At 37.6% G+C, this 23071-nt stretch overlaps 1 protein-coding gene across 7 annotated transcripts in view; it reads right to left on the bottom strand.

The window, feature by feature from the left end:
• Positions 1–23071, bottom strand: part of LOC306844353 (protein furry homolog-like) — a 92838-nt gene that overhangs the window by 47569 nt on the left and 22198 nt on the right. For all 7 annotated transcript variants that reach the window (XR_013781912.1, XM_079376416.1, XM_079376415.1 and 4 more), the window contains one exon: positions 1219–1433. Coding sequence is in view for 6 of the 7 variants with exons in the window: in XM_079376412.1 (XP_079232538.1) it covers positions 1219–1433 (215 nt within the window). In the remaining variant the exon portion in view is untranslated. Of the gene's footprint in view, positions 1–1218; positions 1434–23071 lie in introns of those variants that run through there.

Below are 23071 nucleotides of genomic sequence, written 5' to 3'. Positions count from 1 at the left end.
AACAAACACTTTACTATGAGGGAGAAGTTCAAAGTCAGAGAGCTGAACGTCTGTGTTTTCTAAAGCAGTTCCTCTCTGCAGCCTCTTGATACAGTCATTACCAGTTTAAACTTTTGCGGAGTAAACTGAGAGAGAGCTCAATCGACCACTGAGTAAACACACAAGGAGAGAGAGGAGGGAACACAGAGAGGAAGCGTTTAAGGACAAGTCTGGAGAGAGAGAGAGAGAGAGAGAGAGAGAGAGAGAGAGAGAGAGAGAGAGAGAGAGAGAGAATGTGTGTATTTCAGCACGAGGGGCTCTGAGAAGAATCCAACAGCACAGCATTCCAAGAATCCAAACCCCTGCTTCTGTTTCTGGGAATACATGGGGAAGTGTATGTGTGTGTGCGTGTGTGTGTTCTGTTCAGCCACAACCTTTGAAAATGCACACAACTGCCTCTCTTTTTCATGAAATAAACCAACCTGGTCTCCAAGCACAACCACTGACCTTTTACCTCAATCCCTGAGGTTACGGGTAACATAAAACTCATCTTCACCAGTAGTCGGCAAACTTTTGGACATGAAGTGCCATTTTACTGTCATATCAACACCCTACACTACCGTTCAATGTTTGGGGTTGTTAATATTTTTTAATAAACAAACTCTCGTGTCCACCAAGTTTGCATTTATTTGATCACAAATACAGTAAAATCTGTAACATTGTGAAATATCACAATTTAAAAGAACTTTTTATTTTAATAGTTTTTAAAATGTAATTCATTGATGTAATGGCAAAGCTGAATTTTCAGCATCATTACTCTAGTCTTCAGTGTCACATGATCCTTCAGAAATCTGCTCAAGAAACATTTCTTATTATTATTAATGTTGAAAACAGTCGGACTTTGATGAATAGAAAGGTCTAAAGAAGAGCTATTAATTGATACAGAAATCTTTTTACATTTTAAATGTCTTTATTGTCCCTTTTTTATCAATTTAATGCATTCTTCCTGAATAAAACAATTAAAAACATATATTATTTTAAATGCAATGCAATCTGTTTATATTACAAGAGCTCAAATGAAAAGGTTTTTGTTTCTGCATGAATGTTTTTTTTACTTGCCCTGTTTTTTTCATTGGACCCACCGCCATTCTTTTTATTACTGTATTTTTATATTTGCAAGAAATCAATATTTTTCACTAAATGCTCAGTTTTGTGTATTAATTTTTGGGCAATACTCACCAGAGGTTCAGCCATGACCACCTCGATCTTCTTCTCGGCAAGCACAGCAAACTCTGCGAAGAGGCTCTTGATGACAAACTCCCCGGGCTTAAGCTCGGGGTCGATGGTGATGCTAGACATGGTGGCGAGGTGGATGCTACGCTTCTCCCAGCTGGCCGGGGCTGAGGGGGATGTTCCTCGCCTACTCACACTGCTGTTGCTTACAGGGACAGAGGCTGACAAGAAAGAGAGACAGTTATGTAGCATTACAAAGCATTTTGAATGCACAATAAAAAGGTTATGAAGTGCTCAAGTAGAAATCAGGAGTTATATGATCAGATCAAGTTGCTGATAATTACTTTTTCCACGAGCTTTCTCAAAAGAAAAAGCACACAAACTTCGAAATTTAAATTAATTTGTAACTACAGCAACCCAGAACTGATTTTCCACACTAAACCACATCCCTAGTATAATATACGCCACCCCAATACCTGTCTGCCATTGTTTGGGACAAACAAGTTAGCTTCCAGCTAAACATCTCATTACAATTACCGCTGGACGTTGCTATGTTGGACCACACAAAAAATTAAGCTGTGACTCTGCGGCACTATTAAAAAATTTCAGAAGTTTCAGACTTTAGAATCATCTATGAATGGCTTAATTATAGTCATCTCAGCACACTGAACACATTTCCTTAATTTAACTGATGGCTTCAGTATTTTAACAAGGCCAAAAACCAACACTCATGTTGGGTTTTTGTGTTTTATGAGGACAGTCCATAGCCATAATGATTTTTTACTGAAAAATGTTATAATCTATCCCCCACCCCTAAACCTAACCCATAGAGAAATGCAAAAAAATCTTCAGGACTATTATTCCGAAAACATGGTAATTTAGCACAGTTACTCATCAGCTTTGGAAACATTGTGCATATATTAAACGTAAAAAAAAAAAAAAGGTCTTTTAAGCAGTGGATTTCCTTGAATTTTAAATATAATTAAATAAATAAAAAAATAATAAATAAAATTAAATATAAACTAAAATAAATCTACATAAACATTTAACTAAATAATAAAACAAATAAAATAAAATAATGTAATTTGATTTAATGCTCAGTCCCAAGTTTGACATTCTAAAGCATTCAAATGCACTGATAAGTGCACGGACACCCTGTTTTTCTTGAGCACAGATAAAGACTGAATGTGTGGATTAAGGTACAATTCACATTTTTCAATCTAGACATGAATGCAGAAAGACTGGAAAAACTGTGTGTGTGTGTGTGTCACATGTCAACTCCGCTCAGGAAATCCCTGCCCTTGTCTCCCACAGGTTGCTGGAGAAACCACGATGAGGCAAGAGAAGTTCAAACAATAATAGGAGGATGAATAAAAAAAAAAAAAATCCCTGTGAAATTTAATGAGTTTTTCAGAGGAGAAAGCAGGGTCACACCTAGCAACTCCCACATCTCCCTCAATAATAAAACAAAAACATTCACACACTCATAGGACGAGAGAGAGGGACACATGCAAGACTCCGTCCCCAGGGCTGTTTGCGTGTTTGTCTATGTACAAACACTAACTCTGTTTCCTGTTTAGCAACACCTCCCCATCCCTATGATGTCACACTGCCAGCTTTCATTGGCCAGTAGTGTAACAGCATCCCCAGGCCCATGTCTGATTGGCCAACGGGCCTGCTGACGGGCATTCTAACATTGTACTTTTCCACTCAGTGATGCAGAAAGGATGAACAAAAGAAGCGAGGAGGAAAAATGCAACTCTCTCTCTGTTCATCTTTCTCTTCATTCCTCTGGTGGATGTGCTGGATAATTTGTGACACACTGGGCTGCATTGCTGACCCCATAGCACACATTTGTGCCTCAGAGTGAGGCAGACAGTCACATGGAATGGAGTCACACACAGGAGTCATTAATGCAGAGTCTGTTTGTTGTTTGCTAGGACATTCTGATACTCTGAGCTACACAAGACATGATTCCCTGAATGCATGTGAACTCACACAGCTGAGCACTGTGTGCTTTAGCACTCCCACTTCCTGCAAATACTGTCAGAAATGCCATTCGGACAAGATTAGTGTCCAAAAGACTTTTGAGTCACTTTATGACATATCTAGTCATTTGTGATTTAAATCTTTGGTCCCACTTTATATTAGGTGGCCTTAACTACTATGTACTTACATTTAAATTAATCATTTGGTACGATGCACTTATTGTGTGCATACATGTTCTTACATTGTACTTATATTTTTAAAAATGCCTATATGTAGTTACATCTAAAACTAATTTCTGTAATTACATTTATAATTACACTTTTAACCCATCCCTTACACCTTAACCCACCCTTAAACCTACCCATACCACCAAACCTGTCCCTAACCTTACCCGTATCCCACCTCAATAGCAGCAATAGTGTGTTGCAATACAATATGAGCACAATAAGTACATTGTACTTATTTTTTTATTTAAGTACATAGTAGTTAAGGCCACCTAATATAAAGTGTGACCAAATCTTTTTAGCATTTCAAATCAATTCAATCATAAATACTTAGGAATATGAATCAATTCAACTGATCCACTGAAAACAACCATCTCATATGAGCTACCTTTCATTAATTTATTAATTAAATGCATTTTAGAGTCGTTTGTGATTACTAGCATCTGATTTTTTTAAATCAGTTTATTATTTCAATCCAATTTAATCAATGAATCATCAAGATCGATTTTTGGTTAAACAGATTCTTCTTCAAAAAAATAAAACAGATCAATGAATTTACATTAGATGGCATTTAAAGTCATTTGTGATTACTAGACTGGGAATTTTCAAAACCATTTCATAATTTCTGACCAATTCAATTGCATTATTAAGACAGATTTTTGGTTCAACTGATTCTTTGCAAAAATAAAATGGCCTTTAAAAGAGCAGTTTGCTCAAGATCAATATCTAGCCGACTAAATATTTTGATCAAAGCAAAATTTGAAAAATTTCCATTTACATCAATATTACTCAATATTGCTTATTTTTTCCACAGTTAAAATTATTTCACAAATAATTTCCCTTTTAAACATAGGATATTGTGAGTTTGTTAGCTAAAAAAAAAAAAAAAAAAGTAGGTAACTTACTCCAAATTATTTAAAAAGAAAAACAGACAATTCAAAACTAAATTAGTATGCCTCTGGGAGTCGCATGTCTGTAGAACTCAAATTTACCTAAACTCCTCAGGGAAACTAGTCCCATCCAAATAGGGCTTTAATTGGGTAAGTGAGACGCAAACAGAGTCTCACACACACACACACACACACACACACAAACGCTATGATTTCCAGGACAGTTATGCATATGCGGTCTGTCCAATGGAGAGCAGGCAGATCACACACAGAGATGAAATAACCTCAAATGACATCATCATCTACATTATACTCAGCTAGCTGAAGCCTGACACACACAGAGGTGATCACTGCTCGAAATCACAGCAGTGTGTGATGACGTGCTGGATGCAGTTTAGGTACCAAAGACCAGGCTCAGGAATGAAAAGTCGATCGTCTCGTAAAAAAGTTGATCAAGTGAGGCCAGAACAACCTGCACAGCACATACACAAAAGACTGTGAAAATAAGTTATGAAAATAAAATTCTCTAAGTGACTATAAAGTATTCTGCACTCCAAACCAAATCAATCTAAAATACAAGAAACAAGTATGCAAACACAGAACAATAAATGCTTATCTGATGCATTGCGCTGTACATATTTAACATGCATTCTTGCGCTAAATGTGGCCATAATCAAACCTGAACACTCAACAGGGCACAAGAGATGCTTTTAAATATCTGCCTTCAAATGCCATTAACCCAGTTGTGTTGTGATTTAGTTATTTAGCTAAAAACAGGTAAATAAACTCTACCCAACATGCTTAAGCAGTCAGCAAAACTGCCAAGACACCTTTTTAAGATCTTTTGTTGGTGATTGTGAAAGCAGCCATTACAGTCCACTTATTAACCATAGTAAAATTAACTAATAAAGAATACATTAATATATCCACACCAAAACAATATGTCGGAAAGAACAACATAGTACGTTTTTTAGGACTTAATTTTTTAGGAATAATTATGTAATATTTATAAAATAATTATTCTGGATGCAATTATTCATAGATAGCCCAAACTACTCTCCACTGGAAATTAATGACTTCCAGTATAGTACTGGGCCCCTTGTGGAAAATACAACATAAGAATGTGTTCTGACACTTTCCTTTTGCAAAAAAATGCCGCCATTTCAACCAAAACTTTGTCTGAATTCTCTGTGGTGAGCTTACACCCGTTTCATGCATAGAGTTTGAAGGGGTTATGGTTGTGTGTTTGAAAGAGAGAGATATTAATCTGCTATGGTTCTAATAAAGTGTCAACATTATTTCTGCAGCGTCTCAACATGCCCAGATTCAGGGTTCCTACACATTTTCCATTTCCAAATTCCATACTTTTCCAGACTCAAATTTCCAAACCTCGCGGTAGATTTTCAGACCATATTTATGGTTCATAGAGCATTACTTTCATTGATTTTCTCGAAGTGACAACATACAGAGTCCCTAAATTAAAAAAAATATAAATAAATATAAAATACAGACTTTAGCACACAAAAAAAACTTTGTGCCCTCAAGAAACTATTCACGTGCATGGGAATGTTTTGCATGTTTACAAATTACAATTTCTAGTTTTATATAACTTATTTCCTTTGTGCATCACTGCATCTTACTATGAATAAAACAACAGAATGGATGCACATGAATTAACAGAGAATAAAAAAGACTGGTACTGTAAAAAAGTGTTTAAGATTTGGCTTTCATTGGGGCAGTATGCAATATTTCAAGGCCTTAGGTCTCTTTAATGCATAGTCTGTGGCGGCCAAGAAATCACACTGCGAAATGGGCTGATGACACAACAGGTGGCTCAGTGTGCATTGTCCTATATGCTAAATTTAATGGTTTCTTGTGCGAACATAAGTCTGTATATTTTTTATTTTTGCCTTGACTCCTGCCTTAAGTCCTTGAGGTTATGTAATACAGTGCTAAGAATAAATAGTGTGAAGAAACCCAAAATGCTTATAACCTGCATTTTGCATAATGAAAAAGTGCACCTTGAATTCATTCAGTCATATTTGGCGATCACTAAAGAATCACTAAACAGCTGCCATGAAACCTCACTTCTTGTACGATAAATTTATTTTCATAAAATTCTTAATTTTCTATTATTAAAAAAAATAGATAAGGTCAAAAGTCTGGAAATAAAAATATTTTTCCCATACTATGCTTTCTTTTTTCCATACTTTTCCAAACCTCGTAGGAACCCTACAGATTCCACCGATCTCTCTGATTGAGTCTCTCTGCAGACCTACAGACAGTTCAACAGAATTCATCTGCAGCTTTCTCATTTATGTAGCTCTTATTTGGACCCATAAAGTTATGTCTTTGGTCTGAATTCCAAGCAGAGACGGGCAATGGGAAGAGTGGAAGAGTCCACTGGTTCAGTTGGATGTCACCAGCTCTTGAAACTAGGTCTCGCTCCTCATTGTTTGAACAGAGAGGCCCAACGCACGGGAATTGGCACCAACACACAAGACTGGAGGGAGCAAAAGCGAGAGAGACTTACTGTTGCATGCCAACTCCATGTGACATTTCTCCAACAGTGCTGGATGTTAGTAGTTGTTGATGTACTTAACCCAAGTCAACAGTGACTATCAGCAGTGAAGTGAAAACATCACCAAAAATGTTAATACTAATGGAAAGAACAACCATAGCAGTGAGCTTCAGAAAGTGCTAAAAAGTGTTTTTTGGATATGAAACGCAGAATTGGTCTTTAACTGCAGCTGGACCTGCATCGCATGACTCCTGCTCACTGACACGGAGAAATAATCCACAAAGAACTTCATCTACATCCGGAAATGAATCAGCTGCATTTTAAAACGCACAAGCTCACAAAGAGGACAGATTGCTCAAGCATCTGTGTGAGATGCAAAGTGGAAAACTGCCTAACTAGGGATAAAATTAATAATCACACTACACTGAGAACTGCATGTTAATAACAGATGCAAAACTGTCTAATTTCAGAGATCCCAAAAAAGAAAAAAAAAGAAAAATCATTGTTCATAATACATGCAAAGCAACAAATCAAATAGTCTAACCTTAAGAATAAAATCAAATAAAATATGTCTATAACTAATGTGAATGTATGAATCATTACATTTAATTCCAAAAACACACATTCACAGACTCACAATCTCAAGAGGAAGACTCCAGCACAGTCCTAAAAAAGGGTACAAAAACAAAGTATATTCCTAAGAAATACATTATGTGCTAGTGGGTGCATATAGATGTGTGTGTGTCTACATCACTATGTATGCATGTATGATTACGATCCTATTCCTCTTTTTCTCCATTGGGATTGCTAATGTTTCCTTTCATTGATCGGACTCTTCACTGGCTCTTCCACCATTATCCTACATGCCACTTCTTTTGCTGTCAGACCTTCATCACGCGAAACCCAAGACCTTCAAAGAGGACATCAGACGAAGGGAGGACAGAACAAGGTGGAGAACCTGGCGAGGAGCAGAAGACGAAGACAGAGCCACACTGCAGAACACAGAGTCAGCAGTCGCACACACACACACACACACACACACCTGTACGGTTCAGTAGTGCCTATAGACCCGAGAGAGAGTGTGAATGGTGTTTTGAACATATCAAGTGGTACAGCTGAATTTATGAGCTGAAAAAGATCCAAACATGTCATTGACACTGTGTGCTCTGCTCGCACTACGCAACCCATAACTGAAGCAACATTGACCAACATCGAGTCACACTAATCTGCGTCTATGCAGAGGAGAGGGTGTGTATGCGGGCCTGTCGTAGCCAACACTTTTTAGGAACCATCATGCATTATCCCAGACTATATACGCAAAAAGCTGGACATTTCATCTTAATAAAGCACATGAGTGTGTGTTACTCACAGTTCCCACTCCAGGACTTGAGCAGAGACTTGATGCTGATCTCAAAGAACACAGAATCCTGCAGACTCAGCATGACGCCACCAGAGAACTGTTGGTAAAGAAGGCACTGGTTTCTCCAGCCAATCCCGGTGGCTTTGCGCTCCAAACGTCCGTCGCACTCACCCGCGCATCCAGTCTCGCCTGCAGGCAGGCAAAGTTTCAGCCTCTGTCTGGGCTTGTGAAGAAGCGCATGCTGCCGAACGCACACTGACAAACACGTGTGCTCGTACACACACACACACACAGATCAGCTGTGGGGGCTCTAAGAGGCCCATAAGGATCCAACAGAGTGGAAGCACCTCAAGCAAGACGAATTGCGACAAGAGAATCAACAAGAACAAGACTATGTTGTTTCCTCAGACTGCTTGCGGGAGTATCATCCGCTCCATCCAGCCCGGAATGCCACACGGGGAAACTTTGTTCTGAGAATGTGTGAGCGTCTGAGTGAACGAGGGAATGGTGAGGATGGACTCCCAGCAGAGAGTAGCAACGCTCCCTCGCTCACGTAACTCTTCCTGTCCACGATGGGTCCTAGAGCTCAGCGGATAAACGGCCCCTCTCATTCACTCCGTATGGTCTAACAGCGCTGGCTCTCTCTCTCCCGTCTCCCTCCCTCTCTCTTGCTCTCTCTCTGTGAAGAGAGCGTTTGTTTCAATTTGCTCTCTCTCTGTGAAGAGAGCGTTTGTTTCAATGGCAGAATAGAAGGAGGGGAGGCTGATGTCATCAGCACGCTGCTAGCCTGCTCTGGCTTCACTCCAGGGCTTCAAATACATGTCATTACGACTATCGCTTTGCTCTCTCACTCTCTCCTCTCTTTCTCCCTCCTTTAGAGGCTTGTGAAAACGCACACTTCCTGTACCAACACTGATGTGTCACCAGCAACTGCAGTAAAGCCAAAGAGGGAGGGACAAAGAGAGAGAGAGAATGGAATCTAGAGGAGGTGTGTGAGACAGTGGTGATGTAAGTATCATTGACTCAAACGGTACAGATGAAAAGCATGTACGGAAGTATACTGAAGGAAACAAGGCATGTCCAATGTCAATTACAATCCACCAAACCCCAAAATCCATTAAAATATTTGACTATCTACAGAGCTCACTTTTTATTTTAGATAATTAGACAATGTTATGGAAGCCAACCAGCACTTTTAGGACAGGAGTTCCCAAACTTTTTTGTCATACATACATTATATATATATATATGTATAATGTATATATATGTATAATGTATATATATATGTATAATATATATATGTATAATGTATATATATATATGTATAATATATATATGTATTATATATTATATATATATATATATATATATATATATATACACATACATACACACATTTATACACACACACATATACTAGTGCTGGACCAAAATATTCGATGTGACGTGACGTGAACGGACCCTCACAAAACCGAATGCGATGCATGTGTTTTCTTTCTGTCAACTGTCCTGAGATGCGAGCGAAAGTCTCGAGTCAGCGTGCAGTAGCTCTTGTAGTGCAGACGAGATGCGCCGATCTGAAGCCACTTTGAGAGAGTGAAAGAGAGAAGATGCTGAATCACTCATGGTCCAGCTGGTCACTCACTGGTCCAGCTGAATCACTCATGCTGTTTTCAAATGACTGATTTAATCTGATATTTTGTGTGGATTTATTTACTCATCTAACCTATGCTATATTCATTAAATGTTTGCAAGAATTTCCCTCATTATAAACTCGAAAGCTGCAGGAATGTGTAAAACTAGACAATATACACACAAATTCAGGACCTGATTAAATACAACTCTATTATACAGAGATTTGTGAAATAAAATTCCATTTCTTTTACAAAACTTTTCCAGGCCTAGAAATTGCGGTTTTAAAACTTCAAAACTGTACGAACCCTACAAAAGCAACTGATGCACGCTTTCAGTCACTAAAGATTGGTCCTCTCCCTCCTCTAATCACATGCCTGATCCGTTGCCCCGCTTTATTCCGGGACCTCTCAATTTACTAATTAAGCACTGGGCTACCTTATTAAAAGTATTGCTCTTAATAGACCTGTGTGTTTTGTATCACTAGAGCAGTGTTCATTCTCGGAGCATATAAGCCCTGGCCACGTGAAGCGAGCCGCTTCGGCTTGCGCTGTTCTGAAGTTTATTAAAAGTTTATTAATTCTGACTGTCGCGTGTCCATATTGCACCAAAATGCAACACTGCACTCCCTTAGGTCCGCAGCAACACACCCGCCACGCGTGAAATAATTGGATGAACGGATTTCGACACAATAAAAATGCAAACAGACAGACAGACGCACAGAGATTCCTGATTTTATTATAGAGATGAATATGTTCAGCTCCCTCCCTCCGAAGTAGGGCTGAACAATTAATTGCATTTGCGATAATATCGCGATGTGAAAACACGATTTTTCAACCGCAGAGGCTGCGATTACACGGTCACGTGACACGCGAGAGTAAAGAGGTGTGTTCGACTTGAAGATCGAACGGTGTATGACATCAAAGTACGGCGAGAGAAAGCATAAGGAGACGTCTGCTCTCTTACAGCTCTTGCAGTATTTGATGACACACAGCGATCGGGCTAGCTGCGCTGCTTCAAGTCGAACACATCTAAGCAGTCTTCAGAGGAAGCATCAAGTCCGCAGTTTGTTGTCTTACATATCATGCAGAATTGGTACGCTGCATGTAAATGATATCCTTTGTTGTATTTTCCTGTCACAATAACGGAGTTCCTTTGGAATTCTTCAGCTTTTAAGAACTGCTGGGTTTCCCGGTAGTGGGCGGGACTAATGCGCAAACGGCAATCTCATTGGCTGGCGCTCACCTATTATCCTCCCTGTGTTGATTTCAGCGAATCAGTTCGAGCGAACGCAGACAACCCGATTAATATTCATGAACCCAGTAGCTCAATAATCCTTAGTGCATTTTATATTGTCCTTATTAGTAGTAGAATTAGTAGTAGTTTTATCTTATCAGTATTATTTGTAGTTTTTCCCCCCTTTTTTTTATAGAAACACTAAATGACAAACAATATCTTAAGCACCACCACCAGACCTAAGTTCAGTCAACATGACAAATATGCATTCATACATGGTTATTCTAATTACTAAAGTTCTATCATCATTTTAATGCTAAATTATCATATCATATAATGTTTGACTGATGCTAAGTGAGATATTAAAATAAAATAAAACTGTGCCATTTTCCAAACATAAGCTTATATATATAGAAATATAACTTATTACTTTTTTAAAGTAACGTGCCCAACACTGCATACTATACAATGATTTATTACTTGTCTTTGTTGAATAATACAGAATATAAAAAGCTTTAAAAAAAAACAAAAATAAAATAAAAAAAATAAATAAAAATAAAAATAAAAAAAAATAAAAATCGCATATTAAATCACAATATTGGTAAAAAAAAAAAAAAAAATTGCTATTAGATTTTCCAAAATCGTTCAGCCCTACTCCGAATATATACACATATACATATACATATATATATAAGATGCATAGTGCTGCTGAGACACAAAGGACAAAAGACTCTACTGCTAATGAAAGCGCTTACGGAAGTTCACATTTGGGTTCAATATTTACAACCAACTAGCGCTTGTAACATGTCAAATCCTCAAGCTTTTATTTTGGTGAAGAATAGGTTAAATTCTGTAAACTTCTGTCCAGCAAAAAGTTGGAAATTATGCAAATGTTAATAAAAATAAAGTGCATCTAGCACACATAGCTTTCCAAAATGTATGTTAAAGTCACAGAACTTGCCGAGATGGAGTTTGTGAGAAGCAGAATTTAATTTGATAAATCGCAAATTAATAAAAAAAATTCTATTTTATTTTGATTAATTGCATAGTCTCATTTGTTTGTATTAATGTCACATTTGTTTTAATCAATTATTAGCTTTTTATCAACTCACAAACCCCCGTTTGGGAACATTGCTTTAGGACATTCCTTCATTCACAAAATGACTGGGCAGCTGCTGTAAGTTTTATATCCAGACTACATATCTACATTTGTTCCATTCCAAAGTGGAAACGGTTTGTCTAAAAATACTGAAATTTTCCCCTAGGTTCAAAACGTATACATTACGCAGGCGGGTAGATGTTTGGAAAAGTCGTACCCCTGCAATTTACACTGACGCACTGACATCCGCACACACAGCTGGAGTGAGTGATGCTTGATCTATGAGGTAACAGATGCCCTGCTTGCAGAAGAGGGTGCGGCAGTCCGGGTCTATTAATTGAAGAATGAGAGAGCAGTGTCGTGAGATCAGACAGACGGAGCTGACTCACACTCATCTGACATAACATGTAAAACAAATAGCTTAAGCAAATCATACTTTTACAATGATATACCTGACTGCTTTGTTTTTTCACTGCTTCCCAAGCTGGGCGATACACTGGATTCTCACAACATACTCACAATGATTTTTATTGCCAGTAAAAATTATGCAGCACTATGAATATCACAAAGCTGTAATTACCTTTTTATAGGGCCATTTTAGTCTACTTTAACTTTGATTATATCTCTTGTGTCTGTGTTAAGACAGAGGATTTAATAGTCTCTCTGATTTTATCTTCAGTAGAAAAAAATAACAACAGTTCAGTTCAAAAGGTTTCAAACAATCCATTCAAAACTCAGATTCAACAATTGTTTTACATCACCTAAAAATGTCTCCAAGTTTCATATGTCAAACGTCTCATGCCTATTTTTCAAGTGTTTTGGTGCAAAATAAACAAGTAAATACTGCCGTTTACTGTTATATTGCTGGATATAAATGAAAATGATAATACTGTTAAGTACTAAAGTAGCAATAATATAATAAAATTAAAACAAATAATATTAAATATAAAATTAAATAAAACTTTTCACATTTAAGTGAAAACTGTAAACACCATTATAGAAATAAATACAAAGATAATAATGCAGTAAAAATCTTTATGAACCTCAATGTTTAGAAAATATTCAAATCAAATACAAAATGAAAAACACTAAGATTTTCTATTACTATACACTAGCATCAACAAAAAAAAGGTTTAGAAAGACAAAAACCCACATGATTTTATATATACAGGTCCATCTCCAAAAATTAGCATATTGTGATAAAGTTCATTATTTTCTGTAATGTACTGATAAACATTAGACTGTCATATATTTTAGATTCATTACAACACAACTGAAGTAGTTCAAGCCTTTTATTGTTTTAATATTGATGATTTTGGCATACAGCTCATGAAAACCCAAAATTCCTATCTCAAAAAATTTGCATATTTCATCCGACCAATAAAAGAATGGCCATTATGTTCATTTATGCACTCAATACTTGGTCGGGAATCCTTTTGCAGAAATGACTGCTTCAATGCGGCGTGGCATGGAGGCAATCAGCCTGTGGCACTGCTGAGGTGTTATGGAGGCCCAGGATGCTTCGATAGCGGCCTTAAGCTCATCCAGAGTGTTGGGTATTGAGCACAGTAATACCATGGTCAGTAAACCATTTACCAGTGGTTTTGGCACTGTGAGCAGGTGCCAGGTCGTGCTGAAAAATAAAATCTTCATCTCCATAAAGCTTTTCAGCAGATGGAAGCATGAAGTGCTCCAAAATCTCCTGATAGCTAGCTGCATTGACCCTGCCCTTGATAAAACACAGTGGACCAACACCAGCAGCTGACATGGCACCCCAGACCATCACTGACTGTGGGTACTTGACACTGGACTTCAGGCATTTTGGCATTTCCCTCTCCCCAGTCTTCCTCCAGACTCTGGCACCTTGATTTCCGAATGACATGCAAAATTTGCTTTCATCCGAAAAAAGTACTTTGGACCACTGAGCAACAGTCCAGTGCTGCTTCTCTGTAGCCCAGGTCAGGCGCTTCTGCCGCTGTTTCTGGTTCAAAAGTGGCTTGACCTGGGGAATGCGGCACCTGTAGCCCATTTCCTGCACACGCCTGTACACGGTGGCTCTGGATGTTTCTACTCCAGACTCAGTCCACTGCTTCCGCAGGTCCCCCAAGGTCTGGAATCGGTCCTTCTCCACAATTTTCCTCAGGGTCCGGTCACCTCTTCTCATTGTGCTGCGTTTTCTGCCACACTTTTTCCTTCCCACAGACTTCCCACTGAGGTGCCTTGATACAGCACTCTGGGAACAGCCTATTCGTTCAGAAATGTCTTTCTGTGTCTTACCCTCTTGCTTGAGGGTGTCAATGATGGCCTTCTGGACAGCAGTCAGGTCGGCAGTCTTACCCATGATTGCGGTTTTGAGTAATGAAAACTGGGAGTTTTTAAAAGCCTCAGGAATCTTTTGCAGGTGTTTAGAGTTAATTAGTTGATTCAGATGATTAGGTTAATAGCTCGTTTAGAGAACCTTTTCATGATATGCTAATTGTTTGAGATAGGATTTTGTGGTTTTCATGAGCTGTATGCCAAAATCATCAATATTAAAACAATAAAAGGCTTGAACTACTTCAGTTGTGTTGTAATGAATCTAAAATATATGAAAGTCTAATGTTTATCAGTACATTACAGAAAATAATGAACTATCACAATATGCTAATTTTTTGAGAAGGACCTGTATATGCGTGTGTGTGTTTTTGCATACAAGGCATCTATTTATTTTTTTAGATCTCTCAAATCACAATTTAGTTTGGCTCCATGAAGAATCAGGTCATCTATAAGCAGAAACTCTGCAATCAGCAGAGTTCTATGACGTGCCATATGGGACAACGGTGAAAAAAACAGCATGAAGAGAGACTGAAACTGATCCCACAGATATGGAAAAAGACATCTTGCGCTTTCGGCAGAGTTTCAATCGTGATCCAATTATGATACAGCTATACTGAACTGTGCCATCCAATTGTGTAAAGGTAACATAAGGTGGTTGGCAATACCCAGTTCAAAAAAATAACCATCCTCCATCTACAAAGTCCTGTCACCTCTGATCACAAAGACATTAGACCATGACATCATCTGACCAGAGGCTCGAGACAAGATAAAAGAGTGCACACAAACAGATTCCACTGATACCACTCGCAATCTCTCCCTCTCCCTCCCCCACTTCTCTTTCTCTATATCCATCTCCTTCACCCTCTCTCGCCATCACTTGACTGTCCCTCCCTGCTGGAGTTATGCAAAGTGAGAAGGCAGCATTGTAAACAAACACTGGGTACAAAAGCCCGTATTGTGGAGACTGCAGCACAGAGTTTCCACTCCCACACTCACACACAAACATAAACACACGCACATGCACAGACAAACACATTATATGCAGTTACGCTCATGGATATGCTGAACAGTGAATAAAAGATGCCATGTAATTAATAAGCAAGCAAAAGACCACAAAGATTTAATAATTCTGGGAAGGTCAGTTCTCAGTTTTCTGTTCCCAAGCAATCTTAGAATTTCAATCTGTGGTGCTGATAGTCAGGAAAAAACTGATCGGAATGTTACTTTTAAACAATTTCCTGTGAATGTGAACTCACCGTTTATCTCATGCACTGATCTGAGAACAGGTGTATGATGACAGAACATGACAATGCAACAAGAACGTTGCATGACATTTAAGAAAAACCAAATAATACTTTTTTTTTTTTTTTTGTCCCTCTGCATTAAAGCAGTGTATCTCGGCACTTTTGTGTAAGTAAGGTTTGCTAACTGGCTGTTCCCGCATGCACCACACCCAGTAAAATAAGTCAGTCCAGAATCACATGATGGCCATCTCTCTCTCTCAAACACACAGTTTGGGGTAAACAGTAGGATCCTGCTCAACACAGAAGGAATGCTGCTCTATTGTCAACAGGGTGCGACTGTCACCAACTACTTTAATATACAGCAAAAACATGCAGTCAAATCCAACTCTAGGCTTACTAGACCAGATTCTGAGTAAGATCATAAACATACTAATTCAAACTAAACCCCAGGTTTACAGTAACTAAACCAGATTCTGATCTGGATCACATTCTGGTCCTGATCAAATTCCATTTAAGCTTTACAGTAACTTCTAATCCATTCTAATCAAGATCAGAAGCACACAATTCAACTCATAGATTTACAGAATCTTAAACAGATTATGATCCAGATAAGCAAACCCAAACTTCAGCTCAGGTTTACAGTAACTAAATCATATTCTGAACTCAAACTCTATCCCAGACTCAAACCCCATCCCAGTTGTACAGTATCTGCAACAAATTCTGATCCAGACCAAAAAAGTATCAGAATCAAACCCTAACCTAGACAATATCTAAACCAGATTCTAATCCAATTCAAACCCCATCCTAGGTTTACATCCAAATAAGAATTATGCTCAACTAAATCAGGTTCTGATACAGATCAAAAATATTCTCAAACGCCATCCCGGTTGCAGGGAGTAACTACAACATATTCTGATCCAGATCAAAAACACATCAAACCAAACCCAAGCCTAGACAGTATCCAGATTCAAATCCAGATCAGCACATTCATCCTCATTCAAATCTAATGCAGCAACCAGATGGGAAGATGAAACAGGCACTCCGTTCAGAGATCAGATGCTGGTGTTTCAGAAGACAGACTGTAAGTGCTTTTGGACAGTGAGCAGGGCATACACTGATGGACAGACGGTCTGTGAAGGCCTTTCAATCCCATGAGGCCACAGTGAGAGTGCTTTTCCTGTACTGTGCATTATCACCCAGCATTGGGAAAAGGAGAGCCAAAAAAGGAATAAGGTGGAAAGAGGGTGAATTATGGAGAAGGAAAGAAAGGAGAGGGGATAGGGAGAAAGAGAGAATGATCAATACGAAGAGTAATTCTATCTGAGGTTGTATTATTTGCTGAAGTTTTTAGCAGACAGAGCAAAGCAAGTTCCCTTGTGTGAAACTGCATCTCCCATGATGCAAAGTCCAGACAACAGCTGTGCAGAGAAGCTATAGCACAAACTTGAACTTACTGCCCTCTAATAAACATCTGAGACAATCCTTTTTAAGGATCTTAACAAGTTTATTTTACAAGAGGTAAAACGATTACCTGTAAAAAAGCAAATAGTACAATTCCTGTAAGGAATCATCCAAGGTTTAGATGTTTAAATCAAAGTTCATCTACAACACTGTAAAAAAAATTGTTCCAAAAAGTTGTTTCCACTTAAAATAATTTGTTACCCCCGCTGACTAAAAATTTTTAGGTCAACTTGAAATTTTAAAGTTACTCAATGATAATTTAAGGGACAGCTGGAATATTTTAGTTGAATAATCTAAAAAAAAATTTAAGTCAGCGGGGGTAACAAATTATTTTATGTTGAAACAACTATTTTTTTTTTACAGTGAAGACTACATTTTTTCCAGTAATGTTGGAAGCCAAGTGTTGTTGAATTAGCATGAACCACTTGGTGTTCAGGAGTCTGTCCCACACACTGAAATACCGTATCAGCGGGAGTGCAAGCTAGAGACCGCAGGACACTGCACACCTTGCCAGGAACAAGCGCACCTGTCAGCACCAAAGCAACAAACACACACTCTGCAGAGAGTAGGGCTGGGTATCGTTCAAAAATGTTCGATATCGATACCGATACCGATACCGATACCTTGAGTTCAATACCGGTTCCTGAACGATACTTTTTCTGATACCAGTTTTATGAAATCAGTTTAAATAAGATTACATAATCTCAAAAAACTATTTTTTTTAGCTTGTTGATATTTATACAGACTCAAAGCCTCATCTCCTGAGCCACTGCACAAAGGAACAAAATATATCCAACACAATAAATAAATAAATTATTTTAATAAAGTTCAAATAGTTTTCAGTTTACACATCTGTTAGGCTACGTTTACATTAGTGCGTGTTCATTTTAAAACACATCATCACTTCTAGGTTGTTAAAGACTTCAAGAAATTTAAAATCTTCATCCACTTTCATAAGTGGGAGTTTTATTTTCTTTCACCATATGTTTTATTGTTATTAAATTCTGGTGTAGTATGTCTAATTATTTGAATGCATAAAAACAACTTAGTTTATTTAAATTTATTCTTAAAATAGCCTTATGAAAGGTTTTATTTTTCCTCAGAAATTCTGTGTTCTGTATCTGGTTTTCAAATGAAGACATAAAACATTAATTTAATTTATCTTTAAATTATTGAAAATCAAAGTTTATTTATTTTGGCAAACAAAGGGGGGTTACTATTAAAATTAAAAAAATGGAATAACTGTTGTGTGATCATTACTTAAAAAAAAAAAAAAAAAAAGTTTTAATTTTAATAGTAGCCTAGTAGTAGCAGTATGTACTGTCTGCTGAACAATATTAATATATTTCTGCCACAGTCTTCCAAGTTAAACCAAACTTTTATTTTGACGGGTTGCCTGGAATACCTTTACAGTTCTGTGTGTATATGATATGACGTTAGTTTTACTCGAATCAAACGGTAAAATGCTCATGAAGTTACTTTCAGAGCAGATCTGGAGCTGTTGTTCATGTGTTTATGTCCTCATGTAGTGAGGCGGCAGACGCTGAAATGACCGCGAGCTTCAGTCTCTCTTGCGGAGGTCAAACACTGATCAATCAGCGCAGCGCCGCTTCTAGTCAAACACACCTAGTGCTGCAGGATTATTGGCTCACTGACGGTGATGAGATTAACCCCTTAGGTATCGAAATTTGGTACCGAACGACAAGACGTTTTTCGATACTCTGTGGTATCGAGGCAATTCGGTCTGTGCCTAAAAAGTATCGAACTCGATACCCAGCCCTAGCAGAGAGAGACATTATTGCAAAGTGGTGAAACCCAGTGTATTGGAGAGAAAGAGAGAGAGGGGGACATCGGGCATGCTAGCCTAACATTTCCACTGATCGCACCTCTGAGTCAGCAGAGATACTCACACACATCAGCACCAGATCTCTATAACACCCTCCATCCCAAAAAGTGACAAAACACAGCTAAATACAGTACGCTGAGTCATGAGAGAGAAGGAAAGAACAAACAAAGCAGAAAAAGGGGACAAAAGTAAAAATGCAAGAAAGAATGAGAAACTGAATGAAAGAAAAAAGTATGAACAAATGCAAGAACAAGTGAAAGAATAAAAGAAACAAAGTGAGACCAAATGGAAAGGACTGAAGGAAAGAATGAAAGAAATAAGGTATGAATGAGCAAAAGTAAAACAATAAAATGAAAAAAGCAATAAAGTAAAAAACAAATGAGTGAAAGGTGGGCAAATAAGCAAAGGGAAAAGTAAACAAATAAATGAGAGCAAAAAGGGACAGAAACAAAAGGACAACCAAAATAAAAAAAGTTAAAGAACAAGAGAAAGAACAAAAAAGCAGCAATGTGCACAAAAAATGAGAGCAAAGGAATGAATGAATGGGAACTAAAGGGCAACCGAATTAAAGGAATAAGTTCACCCAAAAATGAAAATTGTCACCATTTATTCACCCTCATGTCGTTACAAACCTCTACAAGTTTCTTTCTTATGTTGAACATAAATGATGATATTGTGAAGAATGCAGGTAATCAAACAATTAACGGTCCCCATTGACTTCCACAGTATTTCTTTCCCTGCTATGGAAGTCAATGGGGACAAAAAAACTGTTGGTTCTTCAAAATACCTTCTTGTGTGTTCTACATAGGGTGACCAGACGTCCCGAAAAATTCGGGACAGTCCCGAAATCTAAGCTGCTGTCCCGAATCCCGAATCCCGCTCTAATTGTCCCGAAAATTATACTGAAGCAAAATCTTAAATAGTTATTGTCTGATAAAACATAAAAAAACTGTCCGTGGAGCGAGGTTGAGTCATCCTGCAGCCTGGCAACCAGCCCCCGCCGGCTGCTCATTGGCTGCAGCATCTTGTTTTTTTTTTTTTTTGGTTCATTAACTTCAGTCTGAAGTATAAAAATAGCCTAACGTTACTTCTATATTATATAAAATTATATGTATATGTAGGCTACTTATATTAATAAAAACATGATTGGTTCAGTCACTTTCATTATTCATTACCCTGATGACCTGTTTATTTTGTCAGTTGTCAACTATAGTGTTCAACTTTATGAACCATTTGCAAGTGTGACCTGTTCTTAACTATTTCTGCTCATCCAGACCTGATTATGAATCACATGCTGCATGACAGAAAACACCACATGCACAAGCACTCATTTTTCCAAGATAAACTTCCATTGCTGTTTAATGAAGTGAAGTCTGATCACATGACAGCTGTAACGAAGAGAAGAGAAGAGAAGAGAAGAGAAGAGAAGAGAAGAGAAGAGAAGAGAAGAGAAGAGAAGAGAAGAGAAGAGAAGAGAAGAGAAGAGAAGAGAAGAGAAGAGAAGAGAAGAGAAGAGAAGAGAAGAGAAGAGAAGAGGGTGTGGCTGGAGCGCTACTGTGTCTGTTTGACTGTGATCACTGATTTCAGATCAGCAGCTCTGGAAAGCCCTTGAGGGGACCAATATTAGACACATAACATACTGCAGATTCGCCATATCCCTCCTCATATGCAAGATTCAAGAGTTTTATTTGTCACATACACAATTATACAGAGTATAACCAGCAGTGAAATGTAGGTCAGGTCCGCTCCAAGGACAGTGCAATTATAAAGTATACAAATATTAAGAAGAAGTACAAACATAAAATAAAAGATAAGATAAAATAAGATAAGATAAGATAGGATAAAAAATATAAATATAAATGTGCAGGTCAGTATGTTGTTGACAAATAGTAATGAGAGGAATGTGCAAAAAATAATGTGCAAAAAGTTGTACAGGGTATTTGAATAGCAGCAATATGAGGTAGAGAAAAATTATGAATAGTTTATTGATATATGATATTTACATGGAGAAAAAAATATGAATAACTTGCACGCAGCAAAAACCAGAGCAGAAACACAAACAGAAGCACCATCAAAACACCAATAATATCAGCAACAGCAGCATCAGAGAACATCAGTTATGTAACGCATTGAAGAGGGCAGGTCTACGTGATTGTGTCTGTAAAGCTGCCTTCCAGCTGAAGAAACAGGTTCAGCTGGGGATGGGCACTACCCTACCAAATAGACAAATGTTCCTGCCAAACCAAAGAAAAATAAATGGCAACACTGACTCATTCAATATCTATTTAGAAACAAATCAAAGCGATTAATGAGAATATGCCATTAGAGCTTCAGGGTTCAACTACAGGCTAAAATCAAAGAGGTGGTTGATTATTTGTAAATCTATTACTAGTTACTGCAAAGGAAAATTGTCCAATAATTTAAACAACAAGATAGATTTGAGAGACTTTTGAAAGGTTCACCCTGTCTAAATACAATGAGAGCTGTTTGTGTAACAACTAATTCAAGAAAATCATTAATGAAAGTCATCAACAACCATTTCATTATGAATTATCGAGACTTTGCGCCGTGCAGAGAACTTATAAGCATTATTAATGATCAAAAACAACTCATCCTGACAGCGAGTGATTAAATGCCGTTGTCATCATTAAACTGCAAATACGTGCGTGTGTGTGTGTGGGCACGCGCATGCCTGTCAATCAATGCAGCATCACAGAAAGAGTGCATCTTAAGACAATAAACACTGTTAAACATCAAATTTAAGCTTTAAATTTGATATGCAACTCGATTATATATTTTTAACTTACTGAAAATGAACAGTTAACTCTTGGTAACTACTTTTTTAACTGTTGTGAATTCTTTCAAAATTTCAAATAACTTTATATTTATAACTTTTACATTTTTCTTAAACTACTTCTGCAGACAGTGTATATCATATTATACACTACCTTTCAAAAGTTTAGGGTCAGTATGTTTTTCTTTTTTGAAAAAAAATTATATTTTATTTAGCAAGGATGCACTAAATAGATCAAAAGTGACAGTAAAACATTTATAATGTTACAAAATATTTATATTATTGCGAATAAATGCTGCCCTTTTGAACTTTCTAATCTTCAGTTTCCACAAAAACATTAAGCACAACTGGCTGATGAGAATTCAGGAATAATTACATTTCAAAATACATTAAAACAGTTGTAATAATATTTGAACATTTTTACTGCATTTTGATCAAATAAATGCAGCTTTGGTGAGCATTAGAGACTTCTTTCAAAAAAAGCCACAAACTGTTGAACTGTAGTATATACACTATTTTTACACATTGTTTAAAGGGTAGATGCAGAACATCAGATTAATTGAAATATTAATTCAATAAATTGAGTGATACCTAGTTGCATTATAAGAAAGACTGGTGTGGAGCATTTAAACACACTTGGGAACATGAGCATGTCCTGGCAGGCATATTTAAAACCCAAATCCTCACCTGAACACTCAAGACTCATCAATTTGGGAAGAACGAGGTGTGGTTTGGTTGCAGTGTAAACACCTACAAACACACACACATACTGACTACTACCCATGTTATTACTTTATCAACACACACTGAGAGAAGCTCAGGCTTCAACCTTCGAAGGATACAGAAAAAAACTCTTGGCCCAGTTTGAACTGGTGTTTTCCATCATATTTGAATGCGTGGTGGTCAATTTGCATTTTGAATGCAGAGTCACATGCAGTGATGCAACATCACACTCCCCACACTGTTTTCCTGTAACCAAGGAGCTGACATACCAAGAAGAGTGGTCGTAGTTGGATCAGCCGTGAATGACACACAAAGATCCTCATTTATCCCCATATGACCCTGTCGGGGAGATGTGCTGCTGAAGCTTCGATACATTTGTGGTCACAAACGCATTCATCTGCTTCCAGCAGCCAAGTTATGAGCGTGTCAACAAACACTGTATTGTTGTTATTATAACTGTGTTATAACCACGTACAACTTAACAATCAGTCTCTTTTCACAAAACAAAGACTTCCTTAACTTTC

The sequence above is a fragment of the Barbus barbus genome (genome assembly GCF_936440315.1).
Source record: "Barbus barbus genome assembly, chromosome: 24".
Taxonomy (NCBI): Eukaryota; Metazoa; Chordata; class Actinopteri; order Cypriniformes; family Cyprinidae; genus Barbus; species Barbus barbus.
Note: the sequence above shows the minus strand (reverse complement) of the source record. Positions and strands in the feature narration are given on the sequence as shown.